The sequence below is a fragment of the Rhodnius prolixus genome, unplaced genomic scaffold (genome assembly GCF_049639745.1).
Source record: "Rhodnius prolixus isolate KJV_2025 unplaced genomic scaffold, Rpr scaffold_13, whole genome shotgun sequence".
In the NCBI taxonomy this organism is placed as follows: Eukaryota; Metazoa; Arthropoda; class Insecta; order Hemiptera; family Reduviidae; genus Rhodnius; species Rhodnius prolixus.
In genome coordinates, this window is record NW_027411583.1 from 10904930 (window position 1) to 10922900 (window position 17971).

General features: G+C 31.5%; 2 protein-coding genes and 1 long non-coding RNA gene across 31 annotated transcripts in view; 2 read left to right on the forward strand and 1 right to left on the reverse strand.

Moving 5' to 3' along the window:
• The first annotated feature begins 385 nt into the window (after positions 1-385).
• RpL10Ab (ribosomal protein L10Ab) lies at positions 386-3999 on the forward strand. The gene is made up of 4 exons (XM_074116242.1): positions 386-524; positions 611-766; positions 2889-3210; positions 3760-3999. The coding sequence occupies exons 1-4, from the start codon at positions 520-522 to the stop codon at positions 3928-3930; spliced, it is 654 nt and encodes a 217-aa protein (XP_073972343.1). The 5' UTR covers positions 386-519; the 3' UTR covers positions 3931-3999.
• Positions 4000-7360: 3361 nt separating this feature from the next.
• LOC141448135 (uncharacterized) overlaps positions 7361-17971 on the reverse strand; it is a 38354-nt gene continuing 27743 nt past the window's right edge. For 13 of the 29 annotated variants that reach the window (XR_012454883.1, XR_012454889.1, XR_012454884.1 and 10 more), the window contains 4 exons: positions 17052-17164; positions 12189-12430; positions 8507-8726; positions 7361-7538 (listed from right to left, as the gene is read on the reverse strand). This is a non-coding gene — a long non-coding RNA (uncharacterized lncRNA). Of the gene's footprint in view, positions 7539-8506; positions 8727-12188; positions 12440-16580; positions 16941-17051; positions 17235-17971 lie in introns of those variants that run through there. The other 16 variants (XR_012454872.1, XR_012454874.1, XR_012454864.1 and 13 more) reach the window with 16 other exon arrangements.
• The window catches only part of LOC141448123 (uncharacterized), a 37967-nt gene continuing 30341 nt past the window's right edge, over positions 10346-17971 (forward strand). The window contains exons 1-3 of the mRNA XM_074116235.1: positions 10346-10740; positions 12343-12444; positions 12527-12680. Of these exons, the coding sequence (XP_073972336.1) occupies positions 10621-10740; positions 12343-12444; positions 12527-12680 (376 nt within the window). The 5' untranslated portion in view covers positions 10346-10620. The remainder of the gene's footprint in view (positions 10741-12342; positions 12445-12526; positions 12681-17971) is intronic.

Genomic DNA, 17971 nt, shown 5'->3' on the forward strand with positions numbered 1-17971 from the left:
ACTTGAAGCATGTCATTGCTTTTTTTTTTTTTTGTAAGAAACTCCTAATAGTAGAAATAATAGCAGCCAGCTGCAGGAATCGAAAGCTAGATAGCTGAGCGCTACCCATTTAAGCTAATTTCTTTCTTAGGTTAGAAGAGTTATTGCAAGAGCTGTTTGAGATTCTACGGGGGAACGGTTGATTTTCTTCTATTAGAAAATTAATACCTGATATGCCATAGATTTCGCTAGCCAAAATTCTGCCCCCCACCGTTCAAATTTAAACGTAATTGCTTATTTTTAAAATAATTTCTCAAAATTAATTTTTGTAAAATTATTCGATCACAAAAATGATTTAATAAATCTTTTATATTATATATTTATGATTAACTTGACGATTGAAGATGCATAAAGCATTGGTATCATTGTGCCTACACCACAGAAGTCGGCCATTACCATTTCAGCTTTATGCCTAGTTGTAGATGACACTAAGCACGTGGTAGCTGCAGGAACTTCTCGGTTAGGCTTGGAAAAAAAAAAATGACGTATGTATTTCTTTTATTTAAAATCCCTTTCTTTACCAATAAAATTTCATATAAGTAATTTTCACTCTTTCTCTAATTATTTTTAGATCTAAGGTTTCCCGTGAAACACTGTACGAGTGTGTGAACAGCGTGCTCACCAATTCACAGAAGAAAAAGAGGCATTTTGTGGAAACTGTAGAAATTCAAATTGGTTTGAAGAATTATGATCCACAAAAGGACAAACGTTTCTCAGGAACTGTGAAGTAGGTTTTATGTTACCTTGCCCAAAACTCAAGGAATCCATATTTCAATAATTACTATTCCTTTTTTTTTTTTTTTATTCTTTACTGATTTACCTTTCTTCTACTTTGTGGACGAAATTATTGAAGTAAGTGTCCTTGTGGTTTAGGCTTAAGGGAGTCAAGATTTCTTTTTATGGTAATTTTGTAGGAAAAAAGCAAGTTTGTACTTCTCCCAAATCCCACCTTACCTCGGTGCTTCCTTTACGATGTTAAACATTTCCAATCTATCAAGCTTTAAGTTTCAAGATATTTATTTTTACCTATACAAAATTTTTCTTTACTAGTTTTGAATTCGTATTCACTTAGAATTTCTTGATAATTCCCAACACGTGGTCATTAACTTTTCAAGATTATCAAAATGAACGTTTTTTTTTTAAATTAAGTCAGAATACGGTCATGTTTTAGTAGATATAATAATGGTATAATTAATAATAATTATTATAAAATCTATTTTTGAGTGTTAACTTTATCAAAATGATTAAAGGAAAGCCTTTATATCTTATTACTTGCATTTATCGCGTTCATTAAATTTGAAAGTTTTTTTGAATCATTCCAGTGCGTAATTAAAAAATAAAAATTTAATATACAAATATATATAATATTTCTACACGATTAAACTGAAAAACGACGACAGCCTTGTTCCATGCGTGAGATTGGACAATTGGGAGACATGTAAAATAATCTTGTCCGCTTTGCTACATAAATTACCACAGTCTGGCCTAATCTTGACGGACCTTTACCCAGGGTCTTAAAATAATTGGGGAGGGTTTATATTGACCCATTATTCTACAAGGTTTTAGTCTCTTGACAATGAGCAATTCATTTGGTGAGTATTAAGGTAAGATTTTATGATATATCTATTTGGTAAACGGAGGGTTTCCTTTTTCGTGTATTACTGGGGCTTTATAACATCTTTGAAGCTCCAATTGAGCTCTGTATTTTAGTTTTTCTTTATTTATTTCAAAAGACATCCTTAGCATTGGTGAACTAAAAGAACTCATATTTCAGGATTGACACGGTTTGATTAGTAAATTTTTAAACTAGAATCTAAAATATTACATTTGTGATTAAAAAATGTTAATGTAAAAATAATTTTTGTCCTATTTTTACCTTAGCACCTTTACACAAACATGTAATAGAGCAGTTGCTCTAGAAGATTACTTAATATTCTTTTATTTAAAACTGCAAAATATAGAATTTTTTTAGAATACTGACTCACATTTCACATCATGTCACTGGAATCAATACATTTATATTGAGTTTAAATTAGAACCCTAATCCTTTAGCTGCAAACCTATTCTCAACCACACTTCCCTCCAACCCCCGAAGACGGCTGAGGCGCCGTTGGCCCCGTGACCAACTGGTAGACTAATGATGGTCATCACTGGATGATCATCATTCATGATTGCCACGCCATTTTTATTGTACGCACAGCATATTTACTTATTGTACTGTACGAGTGCAGGCGTAAATTTCAAATAAAAGATAAAAAAAAAAAAAAAAATAGAATTAATGTGTATAAAAAGTGAATGATGACAATGTTTTGAAAAGTGATCAGTGTGATTTTCGGAGGGGAGGACCTAAATTGATCATGCTTTTGGTAATCTTAGAATACGTATATAAATTAAAGAAAAAAAGTTCAAAACTTATATTGTAAAAGAACAGAAAATTAACATCATTATTCGAAATTTAAAACGATAAATCTACAAAACATATTTTTCTTTAAAGGGGAACCTTTTTAAAATTTCGGAAAAGTTGTTAAAAATTGAGACAGTAGTACTCCAAAAGCGGGACGTCTGGTCACTTCAGATTTTTCTGCTCTGGTAGGTTTTTTTATATTGTTTTAAATTCATCTTTGAGAGATTTAATGTTCTTTCACAAAAACTTAACTTCATAGGCGGATTCACTATCATCGATTTTAGTATATAATCTTGTATTTCGAAGAGTTTTTTGTTTCTCGAAGTATCGCAAGTGTACGAATCTGGCTTCAGAAAAAATTTCCTCATTTAATGGAGGTTCAAATAATAACAATAAATATGTTTGTTTTTGATATAATTATATATTTCTTATTATTAAATTACAGATTGAAGCACATTCCTCGGCCAAAAATGCAAGTATGTATACTAGGAGATCAACAGCATTGCGACGAGGCCAAAGCGAACACGGTGCCGTATATGGACGTGGAAGCTTTGAAGAAGTTGAACAAGAACAAGAAACTTGTTAAGAAATTGGCAAAAAAATATGATGCATTTCTTGCTAGCGAAGCACTAATTAAACAGATTCCCAGATTGCTTGGTCCAGGCCTGAACAAGGCTGGCAAGTTTCCTGGTCTACTTTCACATCAAGAGTCTATGATGCAAAAAATTGATGAAGTTAAAGCAACCATCAAATTTCAAATGAAAAAGGTAGGTCTCTTGTTTTTTGTTCTTATAAAGGTTTTCCTACCAATTAGGAAAGTAACTATTTTAAAATCAGTAGCTTTTACTTAGTTTATTTGTGACCATGTTTAAAATAATAAACTTCGTCGATCAGTTTACGTATTTAGAGCGATTTTTCCATTGTTGATCTTAATTATTGCTTATAATTGTACTTGTTTGCAGGAGAAAAGAAGGTCTTTATCGGTTATGATTTACGAGTATATTATTCATTGAGTTCTTTGTAATTTATCTGTTTTGTCTTAAAGTAAATAAACTTTTTACGTCCTCTTGTTATGGGCCAGAAAGTATAGTGATAAATGTCATTTTTTATCACCTAATTCCTCTAAACATCCACTTATTTGTAAATATGTTATTTTTTAAATGATGATATTCAATATTCAGAGCATTGGGTTATGAATCAGTCTTTTGATTAGGACTTCTAAAAATTGTCTGAAAACAAATAAACTAGTTATTCTTCTCCAATTAAGATTCATTTTATTCGTTTTAATTTTTGTTTGTTTTTCATTTATTGTACAGGTACTTTGCCTATCAGTAGCTGTAGGACATGTAGGCATGACTTCAGATGAACTCGTTCAAAACGTACATCTGGCCGTCAACTTTCTGGTGTCTCTCTTGAAGAAACACTGGCAGAATGTCAGATCACTTCATGTCAAGTCAACTATGGGTCCACCACAGAGACTTTACTAAAAGTTTTTTTTGTGTTTTTTTAAATGTATCTGACGTATTTCTTATAAATAGATTTATATCTTACATTCATTTTTGTTTTTGTTTACACCCTTAAATATTTCTTTAGAACGTCTAGTTACATACTGAGACCAAGTTTTTTTTTATTACATCAGTAGCTTAGAGAAAAATTGTAAGCATTCTCCTTCAAAACTTCTTTTCATTGTGTTTTTCCTCTTGCTATAATTCTAATTTTTAAATATTGACTTAAAACATGGAATTACTAAAGAAAATATCAGCACGGCAAACACAAGTTTTATTTAAGTGTTAAATGAATGTTTACTTCCCTTTTCTTTAAATTTTCTATCAGTTTATACTTAAAATACAAACTTTGAAGCGTCAGTAATTTCAGTAATGCAGGAGGGTAGATCGCTCTCCAAACAAACCTAGTCTAGTGCTACATCTCTATCTTGAAGGTATCACACACAGTGTATGCGTCTGTCTAGTCTAACATCTTTTTCATACATTGTGACGAAGTAACTATTAAAAATATTCGCCCCGCCCTCCCACCCAACTTACTTATATAGCCTGGATGTACTATTGCACACTCGACAAGGAAGATTCTTTTTTGCATTATTCTCCAAAGAAAACAAATTATTTCTGCTCACTTCCGGTATCATTAAAGAACAATTAATACCATCTAATTGCCATAATTCCTTTTTTAAAAAACACAAAGTAAAAGAGTAATTAAAAGAAACAAAGAAAATTATTAACTAATCAACATTAGTTCATTCTGCCTCCCCCAAGAAGCGCTACAATCACTGTACTAGGATGTTTCAAAAACCATTCTCCTTTTATTTCAATACCCAAAATGGTAAGTTCAAAGATTCGCCACGAGGTAAAGAAGAATTTTAGACTAGACTAGATAAGAGATATGTTTGGTGCTACCTACCTCCCTGCTTTACTCAAGTCGTACTGACGAGAATTCGTGCTGTTGGCGTACATATAGAAGAAGTTACATCGCAGGTACCTAGTTGCAACTTCTGAAACTATTTTCACATGCTTGATAAGTGGTGCCCTCTGACGGATTTTTTTAGCATTGTTTTATTTATTTTTCGTTATGAATTTATGTTTTTTGGTGTTTTGTCTAATATAGTGATGGGCTATTTGAGCGGACTCGTTCCATTGGAACGAGTCCGATGGTGGAACGAGTTGATTCAAATCCCTATTTTTAAAAAAAGTGATTCCGCCCCGCCCCAAAAAATTTAGGCAAATAAAAATGAAAATGAGGCAGCAGAAGGTTTGGAACGATTAAACATAAGAACAAATGTCACGCAATTTATTATATTATTATATCATTAAATGTTAGCTTTCCCAGTTAATAACAAAACTATATTTCTTTAACACACATTGAGTACTATCCCTAATTTCCAATTGCTCTGATAAATATAAAATTAACAACGTAATACAAATATTAACACAAAAATAGGCTAGTCAAATATAAATTAAAGCAATGCAGTTTTGTCATTATCTAGCTTGACCACTAGAAGACTGGAGTTAACTTACTTCAAGAGTATTCAAGGTAGAGAAACGGAAATGGGTAGGAAATTATTCCATAAAAATTCTAACCCTTCAAAATTATAATTACTCTCATAATATTTATTGACCACAAATACAATAAATAAATAAATAAATAAATAAATAAATAATATTTATTTACTAAGAATTGAATATCAAGCTTTAAAAATATTATCTCATTATCTTACGAAAAGAAAAAGCTGTGTGCTTAATCTTTAACATAGCGCTGGACACTCTTATTCTTATCTTCATTGGGTAAGTTTGAACGTGTACATGTCAGCTAGACGGTCAAAGTAAAACTGGGCCAAAATTTAGTATTACCTAACTGGTTTACTTAGTGTAGTATCCCTCCCACTCTATCACCTATTTCACAAACATTCATCGATTAAAAATATTTTTTAGTTAAATATTCGTTTCATTGGAATACAAAAAACATTATAACGCTTTCTTAAGATGATTTGAATTTTTAAAATTTGTTTTTGTCCATTACTCTTATAAAATACGAAGAATTTCAAATAAAATATAATATACAAACACAGAATGATCTAGTGTGCAGGTGGAGTCAGTCGTAGTTACCATGACAACGGAACCGTTAAACGACTCCGGCCCAGCTCTAGCATTTTCATTGGTTAAATCCACTGGAGTTGGTGGAGTCGAATCCGGAGTGATTTAAATCCTTTTGAAACCGGACTCGTTCCATTTTTTCGTTCACTGAATCTAGCCAATAGAAATTGCTGGAGCTGGAACCGGAGTTGTTTAACGGTTCCATTGCTATGGTAACGAGGACTGACTCCACCTGCACACTAGATCATTGTGTTTGTATATTATATTTTATTTGAAATTCTTCGTATTTTATAAGAGTAATGGACAAAAACAAATTTTAAAAATTAAAATCATCTTAAGAAAGCGTTATAATGTTTTTTGTATTCAAATAAAACGAATATTTAACTAAAAATTATTTCCAATCGATGAATGTTTGTGAAATTGGTGATAGAGTGGGAGGGATACTGCAGTAAGTAAACCAATTAGGTAATACTAAATTTTGGCTCAGTGTTACTTTGACTGTCTCACGGTCATGTACACGGTTAAACTTACCCAATGAAGATAAGAATAAGAGTGTCCAGCGCTATGTTAAAGATTAAGCACACAGCTTTTTCTTTTCGTAAGATAATGAGATAATATTTTTAAAGCTTGATATACAAGTCCTAGTAAATAAATATTTCTTTATTTATGAGTAATTATCATTTTGCTTGAAGGGTTAGATTTTTTTTTATGGGAATAATTTCCTACCCATTTCCGTTTCTCTATCTTGGATCCTCTTGAAGCACATTAACTCCAGTCTTCCAGTGGTCAAGCTAGATAATGACTAAACAGCATTGCTTTAATTTTTATAATTGACTAGTCTATTTTTATGTTAATTTTTGTGTTACGTTGTTAATTTTATATTTATCAGTGCAATTGGAAATTAGGGATAGTACTCAATGTGTGTTAAAGAAATATAGTTTTGTTATTAACTGGGAAAGCTAACATTTAATGATATTTTTTACAATGTTACTAATGCATAGGGTAAGTACAGAGACCGGAATCGGTGAACGAGTTGTTGGAATCGATTCCAACCCTGGAACTGATTCAAATCCAACGAGTCCAAAGACGGACTCGTTCTGCCCATCACTAGTCTAATATAAATAAATATATAAAATATTTGTAAAAAAAATAGGTTTGTAAGGTATTGTTTTTGTTTTATAGTGTGTTCTACACTAACCTTGGCATGTGAGTATGTCTTGAGTTTTTAAGACCATTTCAGTTCTTTTTTTAAAATTATGTTTTTATACTAATTTAAGGTATATAAGTATTCATGTAGGTAAATAAATAAAGATTACTTTTTAAAAATTTACTGTTTTATTCTGCTACCAATGCTACATTTCTTTTTGTTTTTACAACATAACTTTTAAATAAACTTTCTTCGACCGTCTGAGTGAACACATGTATTCCTCAGCCACTTACCCCTACACTTGAGATATTTCCAGGATTCTTTGAGAGGAGGCAGCTAAAATCTGTGAAATCATATTTTTGTTTAACTTAAATCAGTTAACAATATACATTTCTTTTATTTACCAAAACAACTTTTGAATAAACTTTTTTTAGAGAAAAAATTAAACTATTAGTTCAAAATTATTTAATTTTAATAAAAAAAAAGAAATTACACGCAACATTTAAAATCTGATTGAAATTTTTTTTAAGATTAATCACAAACTTTTCTCAATTCAGATGCAAAGGATTAAGTTGATTTTACTCTATGTCTGGCCAAAACAGGTACCATCTCAAAAGATAAGATCCAGCACTGCGGACCAAACGCCATTTTCAACGTACAACAATCATTTATCATATTTAAACATTTCTATTTCATCTCTTATTGTAAAAAATTATACTTTTAGTGAAGAGTACTTAAAAAATAAGAAGTGTGAAATTCAACCATAATAGCAATCCTTAGCTAACCATTTTTCTCTGAACAAACAGTTTTTCAATGTCACTAAAAGATTGAAACAAAATGTAAAATAGATAAAACAATAGATACAAATTAAATAATCATTTAAAACGTAGTTAAAGAAGAAAAAAGGTGATTAACACCTTAAGACATATTGGCTTAGATATTTAAAGGATAAAGTTAATCTTAACTTGACCAGTTATTGGATGTTATATTTTTTTAATATATTATATGAATGATTTAATTTATTGTATTAAAAACGAGAAACTAAAAATCATTAACATTAATGGAAATTTTTGATTTGTAGATGATTATCGCTTACAGAACCATCTCGAACTCACAAAAAATTGTCTTAACTTATTCAATCAAAACCCAGTATTTGCTCATGATAGTTTTTGAATAATTTTATCCTTTCATTGTTTAAACAAATATGTCTAAATCGATCTATTTTTTCTACTTTAAAAAAACAATGTTTTAAAAATTTTATTCTACCTAATTAATCATATTATTGATAAATGTTTTACTGAAGATTCTTGCCTGTTCTAGGGAGAATTCGCTAGTGCCATGATTCATAATAATAATAATAAAAGGGGAAGAGATTTGCTGAGTGGTTGGCGAATTCTGGATTCCCATGAGAAGATCATGAATTTGAATTCCCAACTGCATCCCGTAGATTTTTCTCTTCCTACGAGCTTCTTAAGCTTACTGCCCGGTGATGAACATGTTGTCTATACGAACACCTCAGATTTTGTCGCGCCTTAAAATTATCAAAGTAATGTATGTAGCTGGCCAGAAAAGAAGTAATATATTTATAAATTTTAACTACAAAAAACATTATATAAGTTTAGTATTTCGCTCTAAACTTAGTCGAAAACAATAAATGTTGTACTTGCCAAATTTAATACAACCTACAGTTGTTACGATATCCTTTATATGGTTTATGTTTCTTCAAATACAATTTACTTGCTTATCTAGCAAAATTTAAAGGCTCAATCACTTTTTTCAGAATCAGGAGACAAGAAAAGGGATATTTTGAAATGAAAACTCAAGATAAAAAAAATTAATGTGTGGCTGTGTTATGGACACGGCCGTGTGTTGTACGTGAATACGTTTACGTAACGGGTTATATTTTTTATATAAAATATTTTTATTAATGTGTTTAGGATGAAATCAAGGAAACAAATCGACGATCGAACACAATCTATGCCTATACAGTCCGTTGTCCATGTACAAGCGATTTCATCATCCACTTCCATAATTTTAACCGCCCCAGCTGCAGATGTACTGACACCGTCGTCGTTGATCCGCCAGGGCCGCAGTCATTCTTTTACGTTCTTAGGCATATGGTGTTTTATTATTACCATTCGATTGTTCTTGAGAAGCCCTTTCCATGATCTCTGTATCTCGTTTTGGCTTTTCGACGCTTATAGGCCGACATTATATATTTTTGATATTTTTTTATTCTAACACCTTATTATATTCACTGTCACTATTTTACACTAATGTTTTATATGCAATCGATAGATTGTGACGACAGCTGACGATTAAAACTTCGTACATCGTAGCTTCTCCGAGTCAAAAGTTATACTCATTGCAAATCTCGATACTCAGCAAAATGATCTCAAAATGGTGGCGCTTCCCCCTCCACCGCGCGCGATGCGTCACAGTCCTCGCTTATCGTAATGAATTCTTTGATCCTTTGGCTATCCAGTGGTCTAATTTAATTTTGGATGTAGACGATAGATTCGAAACTATAATGCCAAACTGTATCCCCCGATTTTGTTATCATTAGGTTTTTTGGATTGCCACCATATGATTCAAATTTAAAGACGTATTCACGTTTAAAAAAAAATGCAAGTTCGTTGTTGTTTCTTTTCACGAGAGATAAGCGAACCTTCTGGGGAACTACTAACAAGATTTTAATTTTTTAATTAAATTACAAGAGTTTTTCTTGCAAATAAGTGGTTCTGGCACTTTTATATTTGTAAGGCTTTTTATAACCCAATTAAAAACTGTCTCTATCAGTTTTTCTAATCATTGTATAGTTGCTAGCAATAAAGAATGTGATCGAATATGAGTATTTACTGTTTAAAATTATGTTCTGAAACAGATAGTTTGATTTTAATCTAGTTAGTTTGGGAACGAACAATATGAAATAAAATATAAAAATGAACGATTCGTGCACGCATCCTTCAACGCCCCCCCCCCCCAGAGCTTAGAAAACATTGGTTGTTATAGGTATCTAGGGTGGAAATATAGAGCCGAGATTGCACTTGGAAGGAGAGGTACGATATGACACTGCAGAGTAATCGCTTTGAACTCTAGCAAGTTTCCGTCGCCGGCTAGCCTGTGAAGGTACGATATCGACTGGTAGGGACTCCCTCTGTCAGTCTCTTTAGGCCAGTAGGCAAACTGCACGTGCTCTCATAAACTTAGCTTCCCCTATTTTGTTCCATTTATTTTATTTAAAGGATTTATTCATGAGTTGCATATACACCACCGCGTTTTTATTATTAGAATTACTTTTCTATTATCTACTGCATAGAAAAAACCACATATCTTTTACAACCTATTTAAATATGTTCATTCATTGGCGTCAATCATTCAGAAAAAACAATAAATCACCTTAAATACAAACAACAAACAAGGTTATGATGGAGGTTTTACGAGAGAATGGCGATAAATGGGCTGAACCATGGTCGGTAGAGGACAGGATGATTAAATGGCGACAAGAGGAAGAACTACGTCGAGGAATCCATCAAAAATATAAGGTAAATCTATTTCTGGTCTGTCAATATTACTTTCTTTACCTTATTACGATCGTGACTTTCTTTTCGTTTTGGTAAGTGGCACCCCTGAATGCCACAATGAGATTGACGCTCATGACAATTTCCGGTCATGACGTTACCATTCTGTACTCTCACTACATGCATGGTGAGACCTTCATAGAAGAATTATTTTTTACTCTTATTCTTCTAAATTTTCTGAAAATTTGCACCCACACCCACCAATAGGAAAATATCTTGAGCTTATCACTTTCATGCGGAGTATATTCCTACAATTTTCTTTTGAAAAGGGCGTTCTTTGAGAAATGCAACTCCATCCAGTGCAATTTTAGTATAGTTTACTGTTTGATAAACCTGAATTATACTTGAGGAACATTTAAAAATAATAATAAAATTGTAAATTTAGTAAAAATTAATTAGTTTTTAGCAGATTTGCCTTTCTTTTTTCACTCTTCAACAATTTTCATCAAAAATGTCGCTCTAATTGGTTGTTAAAAACATCTTACGAGGTGTGGCTATTAAATAACGAGACTGATGCTGCCTACAGAAGAACTATGCATGTGCCAAATCCTAACGACCGACGACAGCTGTGCAGCAGCGGAAAGCCTTCTCTTTCGATTGCAGCGTCTCACGAAATCTGTCTGACCGAGGTGTTAGTTTCGTTTTGCCGAAAACATGTTTACTACAAACGTAGTAGAGCAACGAATTGTCGTGAAATTTCACATCAAAACTTGGGTAAAACCGCTACTGAAACTTATCTTTTATTAAAAGAAGTTTATGGCGATGCATGTTAATCACGTGCGCGAGTTTTTTTTGAGTGGTTCAAGCGTTTTTCCAAGATGGCCGAGAAGACCACGGAGATGATGACCGCTCGGGTCGCCCCTTCCACGTCCAAAACGGATGAAAATATCGATTATAATTAATCAACATTACTACCGGTGAGGTGCTTGCTTAACTCCGTGAAAGAGTAAGGAAAAAAAACGCCCCGATTTGTGAAAGAACAAGTCACGGGGTTCTCCATCAAGACAACCGGCGCCGGCTCACACTGCATTGTCTGTCACAAGACGTTTCTAGCCAAGTACAACATCCCAGTTTTAGGCCAACCGCCTTATTCGCCTGACCTGGCCCCATGTGACTTTAGATCTGCTACTCCAAAGTCAAATCTGCATTAAAAGGAACACGATTTCAGTCCGTTGATGGCTGTGAAAGAAAAAGCGGCACGCGTCATGCAGGAGCTCACAGAAAAAGACTTCCAGCACCGTTTCGAACAATGGTAAATCCGCATGGAGCGTTGTAGGGATAGAGGAGGGGTGTATATTGAAGGTGATAATAACTAAATATGTATAAATTTAAAATAAAATGTTTTACAGCAATAGTCTCGTTATTTAATAGCCACACCTCGTATAAGCAGAAAAAAGAAATAAGATGTAAACCTTGACATTTCAAATTTGATAATTATACAGCGAAGAAGCCAGGGAAGCAATTTAGGTCGAAGTGTTTTAAGATTCTCCTTTTTGGCCACATCTTGTAACTTTTTTAAAAAATTAAATTGGTGATTAATTCTTCAAATATTTAACATTTCAACAGTCTGGCCATCCTATCACTCCGTACTGGCCATTTGGCAGACCTGGTGGCGGAGCTCCAAACAGTTCAAATTTTCGTCGAAGAAAACCACCTAAAAAATCTAAAGTAAGTTTGTTTTGTTTGTTCTAGTGTAAACAATATTTTTAATTAAAAATAAAATGAAAATAATCAGTTAAATTCTTTTCAGTGTACCCAATTACCATTAGTACCAGTTAAATACAGAAAATCAGTGGATCCTCAACTAAGATATCAATACCATCCAGATGTTAGAAAATCAATCGATCTACATTGGAGATATTTAACACCACCGCAAGCAAAAGCAGCTTACAGATTACATCTAGGTAAACATAAGATTCCGTGGATTTTCTATGAGCAAAACAAGGACAGTTGTCCTGTTGCTAAGGTAACACTGTCCAGAGGCAAGGAGTTTGAAGGCTAATTAGATGTGGACACATCTTTAGTAATATATATATATATAGTAATATATATATATATATATATATATATATATATATATGTAGTAATATATAATATATATATATCTCCTTAACAAAAACTTACAGTTTAAAATGTTGAGTATAAGGGTTGATTAAACGCCAAAAGGTACACAAATCAGCAAGTACCCAACATTTCATTCAAGCTTAGTTGATATAATTTAAGTAATTTTGCTGCATTAACTTTTCCTTCACATTTTTTAGAATTTATTAGATGTCACAGACCCTTATGCTGGCCAGTTCGTTCATAATATTATTTGGTTATAATTATGATAAAATGTATATTATATCTTCGTTTTTAAATAGGTACTTTATTTTAACTCTATTCCAAATTATTCTTCTGATTTATCTTTAATATGCCCTTTATTCTGAAGTTGTCACATCTTATACATGCATGTTAAAGTAGAAAAAGACAAAGTTAGAGTCGGCTACTGTTAAAATTTGAATCACGGAGGATTTAAAACAATATTTCAGACTTGAATTCGTCTTACTGAAATATTCGAGAGCACAAATAACACACAGTTATAACAAGTAGATTATTCAACAACAATTATTCATTTCTCAATTGTAATTTAATTTTACTTACAGTAAAATACTGGAATAATTAGCTGTCCTAAAAGTATGCAATACTTATTTATTTTATTATTACATAACATATATATAACATTGAGAGAAGAACAGCTACATTGAGAGTGTGATTGAAGAAAACTATATTATTTGCGATAAAGCCAGATAATTATTACCTATTATTATAAACGTTTGACTCCTACATAAAATAACAATTACTTTAATCGAAGAATGAACTTAAACCGACGATTTTATTAAAAATAAAATAATCGAAATCATTGATGTATGTTGGTGTAAGCATTTTTTTAAAAAAGTTTTTAAATTTTGTAGCCTCGTAATTTTTTTTATTTTTTATAACGTTTTCTTTTTAACCTGTAATTAATAGTTGGATTATTATAGATTAATAGATATTACAGTCAATCTACAGTGCTACTTGAACAAATTTTTTGTAGATGAAAATGGCCAGCATAAGGGTCTGTGACATCTAATAAATTCTAAAAAATGTGAAGGAAAAGTTAATGCAGCAAAATTACTTAAATTATATCAACTAAGCTTGAATGAAATGTTGGGTACTTGCTGATTTGTGTACCTTTTGGCGTTTAATCAACCCTTATACTCAACATTTTAAACTGTAAGTTTTTGTTAAGGAGATTTTTGTACCTTTTGGATAGATTTTCCATTTTGTCTATTTTGCAAAGTTACATATCTGCTTTACAGATTTTTTTAAAATTTGGAATAAGCAATTCTATTATTATAACCTGATAAGGTGTTAAGTTGGAACCATAACTACCATTGGAGAGATCTTTTTAAAGAATGATTATAGTTGCCATCCTCAATAACAATTTTTTTGAGAAAACGTTTTGAATAAAATAGGAAGGTATTTGTACGTAAAAAGCAAATTTAAACTGCGATTTCAGACCTTCCTTTTAAGAGGAGTAAGAAAAATAAACGGGCGATTACAGTACTTCTCCCTAAAAGGCAAAGAGGCAAAGATTTTGAATCGAACGACAATTCATTAATGTAAATAGGTTCACCCATTGATAATTTTAACGATTTCAGTACTTCCTCTTAGTAGGTGTAAGAGCATGATGGCACTTCACAGCCATGTAGAGGAGCTTTAATCACTTCTTCGTGCTAAATTTTATCAAAATCGGACAAAGCTTTATAGAAATATTGGTAATAATAGTTTTAGAAACGGCCTTACTTGGGTGGGGCAAACTCCCCTCCATATGAGGCATAGCGACGAGACTTTTAAAGTGCAAATCTGTACAAAATTTCGATTCGAATGACACTTCATTCATGAAAATCAGTTCACTTGTCGATAATTTGAAACGATTGCTATACTTCCCCTTAACTAGCGTAAGAGCAGATCGCCGCTTTAATGTTACGTAGGGGAGCCCTAACTCTATCATCCTACCAAATTTTATCAAAATCGGGCTAAGATTTACAGAGTAATTAGTAATAATAATTTTGAAGGGGGCCTTACATAAAGGGGGCTAACTCCTCTCTAATTCGGTGTACAGCGTTGAGACCCCCAAAAGGCACATCTACATAAAATTCCGAATCGAATGTCACCTCATTCATGAAAATCGGTTCTCGCGTTTAGGCGCTACGTAGTTTACAAAAAAGGTAACAACAACAACAACAACAAGAAGAAGAAGAAGAAGAAGAAGAACAACAACAATTTCTGAAAATGCCGTTTTTGCTCATTTTCGGCAACTTTTTTCTCGAAATCTATTAGGTCTGGGGGGTTGCAAAAAAATTACAGTTATAAAGGAGGGTTTGCCCTATATTTTAAAGAAAATTTGGGAATTTTATCTTTTATAGAAAAAGAGAAAAAAATTGTCAAAGTTGGGTGTTTTTTAACGTTACGCTTTTTCGTGCACTTTTTGACGATCAATCCTTATACAACTGTCCTACCGGACAGTTTTAATATGTAAGGAATAATTTCTAATCTATTAATTTCTCGAATAAAGTAGTTAATAATGTTTGAGATTGCTCTGAGATTCAGTTGTTGGATATTTTTTTAAAAGATCTTTCTTAAAATATTAATTACTAAGATCGTTAAGAAAAGTGAATAATTGATTTCTAGGACACAGTATGTATCTTCACATACTTACAAGTAAGAGCAATAAATAACCTTCAGTGTAGCTTTTTCTAGGTATTATCTTTAGATCAAAGAAAAAAAGACATTCTCTAACTGTACAGACAATTTTTTGTACCAACATAAAATAAAAATAAAAACATCACATACGTATATATTATTCCTTGAATGAGCATCAAAACGTTTGTGTAATGAAAATGTTATGATTAAAAACAAATGCAATTACATTTTCAACTAACGATCACCGGATTTGTTAAAAACGTGATTTTACAACAAAACTTTCCAATGACAGTCTACCTATAGTTAAAATAGTTAAAAACATATGAAGACGAACTGCGAATAAATGAGAACATATTCTAGTTTTGTATCCAAAATTCTATTTGTAAAAAAACATCTAGGTTGAACTGCTAGTTAATTTTTTTGTGCATTTTACACAGTACGAATTAGAAAAAATATACTACGCTTACTTAAACTATTTTGGTAAAACAGTAAATATAGCAATAGATAATACGTACTATAACCTAGACCTAACATTTAAACTAATTTTTTATAGACAAATTATTCATATAAAAGTTCTAGACTAAGTGAAAGTAGAAAAAGAAAACGATAAACATTTCGGATATGTTCTAATAAATGAAAATTGCTAAATATTCGAGACATAAACTAAAGAATAGAAAAACAAAAATTTCGAAACAGTTTTAAGCATCGCTAATACAATTTGTTGTTAATTTCGAACATGCAGTTTTATCCAATATCATGTGAGTAGGATTATTTGGCAATTTTAGTAACCCTTACCAGGTATTATCAGGTGTGTTCTATTTTTTTTTTTTTTTTTTTTTAATGAAAGCAGAATACACTTGGTAAAAACAAACATTTCGATAGGAGGGGCGCACAACACTTTCATGCAAACTTACGAGTACTTGAAAACTGCATTAGTCACGACACCAACACGTCCAATTTGAAAGAGATGATAGTACAAACATCTTATTTGGCATAGAATTTTCACTTACCATGCTGAATAACGCAAATTTTTTGAATCCTTACGAAAATCGAACCAAAATACGGAAGCGCTAGACACACACGCACAGAGCATGTGAAATAAGTACAAACAAGATTAGACGGTATAAAATAGAAAGAATACATGGGATAATTTTCAATTCCTTGAAAGAGAAATTCTGGCCACTAGCTACGAGCTACGTTATTACTAAATGTAGCGAGACTTGCAGTAATTACTAATTTTCACTAAAAAATGTATATCAAACTGGTGAAAGACACAAAAGTACTTACAGATTAAAAAAAATTCTAGTAGAATATTACGAACATTTTAGAAATGAGAATTCATAATTTTGGCATTGTATATTACATCTACTTTCCAAGATAATTAGTAGACGAAAATATTATTGGAAACCGCCTTGAAATATTTGTTAGTTTAAACCCTAATGTGAAATTAAAAATGAACAGAATAAGGTTGTTTAATTTTACAAACTTAACTTTCTGTAACATATTATACTACTTTTTTAGCAGGTTAATCTATAATTACTATTTACCTTTGTAATCACTTTAACTTACTAAAAAACAATGTCTTCATCTCCGTAAACTTTTTCGTTACCAGAATCACATAATGAATTTTCCGGTTCTGTTATTTGCTGGTTCATGTCCACTGTTACCGACATCATATAGATTAAAAATATTTAGGGCAAAACTTATTTCGAAAAACCATTTGTACAACCCTAAAGCCAATTAATTTGATTTTTATGAAATTAAACAATTACAAACTTTTCGTGAAGTTTTTTGAATCAACTTGTAAAGAAGTACTTCACTGGAAGTGAGATTATTTATTGACCTACAAAATTATTTAAGTTACCGCTAATATTTTACTTTTTATCTCTTAATTAACACGCTGCAAACGCCCATGAAGATTTACCATAACTATCGGGTTTCGGTTTAGTCAGTTTATAATAGTCAGGTTATGTATCACCATTTGAAATGACGTAAAATTGGGAAAAACTTTAGGTAAATACCTATGCAGGTTAAAATAGTGAAAAAATTCTAGAGTACATTTTTGACAAGAATATTTTGCCTAAAAAGTCTTTATGTGCAACTTAGATAGCATTAGGATTTTTAATGCAAATTATTTTAAATAAAACAATAGTTTAGAATTTTTTTACTATTTTTTCCTCCGTAGGTATTTCATAAAGTATCTACTTACGCAATAAAAATTTAAACTAAAAAAATTAATGTAATTTTTAATTTTACTGTTTTATTCCGACAAATGAATCAAAATTAGGTATATATGTACATGATAATTAAATTAAAACATATTCAGCAATGATTCATAAACCGTAGTTGATGGTGAACCGTAATATAAATCTTCAAAATAATTTGTATTTTTGCATAATTTCATTCTTTATTAAATACCTATGGAGGAAAATATCGAGGAAAAATTGAACATTAAAGTTTTTCCTTA

Excerpts from the sequence above, each read along its gene's own strand:
- RpL10Ab (XM_074116242.1), top strand. Across the intron at positions 767-2,888 it reads CGTTTCTCAGGAACTGTGAA|ATTGAAGCACATTCCTCGGC; the intron begins GTAGGTTTTATG and ends ATTAAATTACAG. Across the intron at positions 3,211-3,759 it reads TCAAATTTCAAATGAAAAAG|GTACTTTGCCTATCAGTAGC; the intron begins GTAGGTCTCTTG and ends TTTATTGTACAG.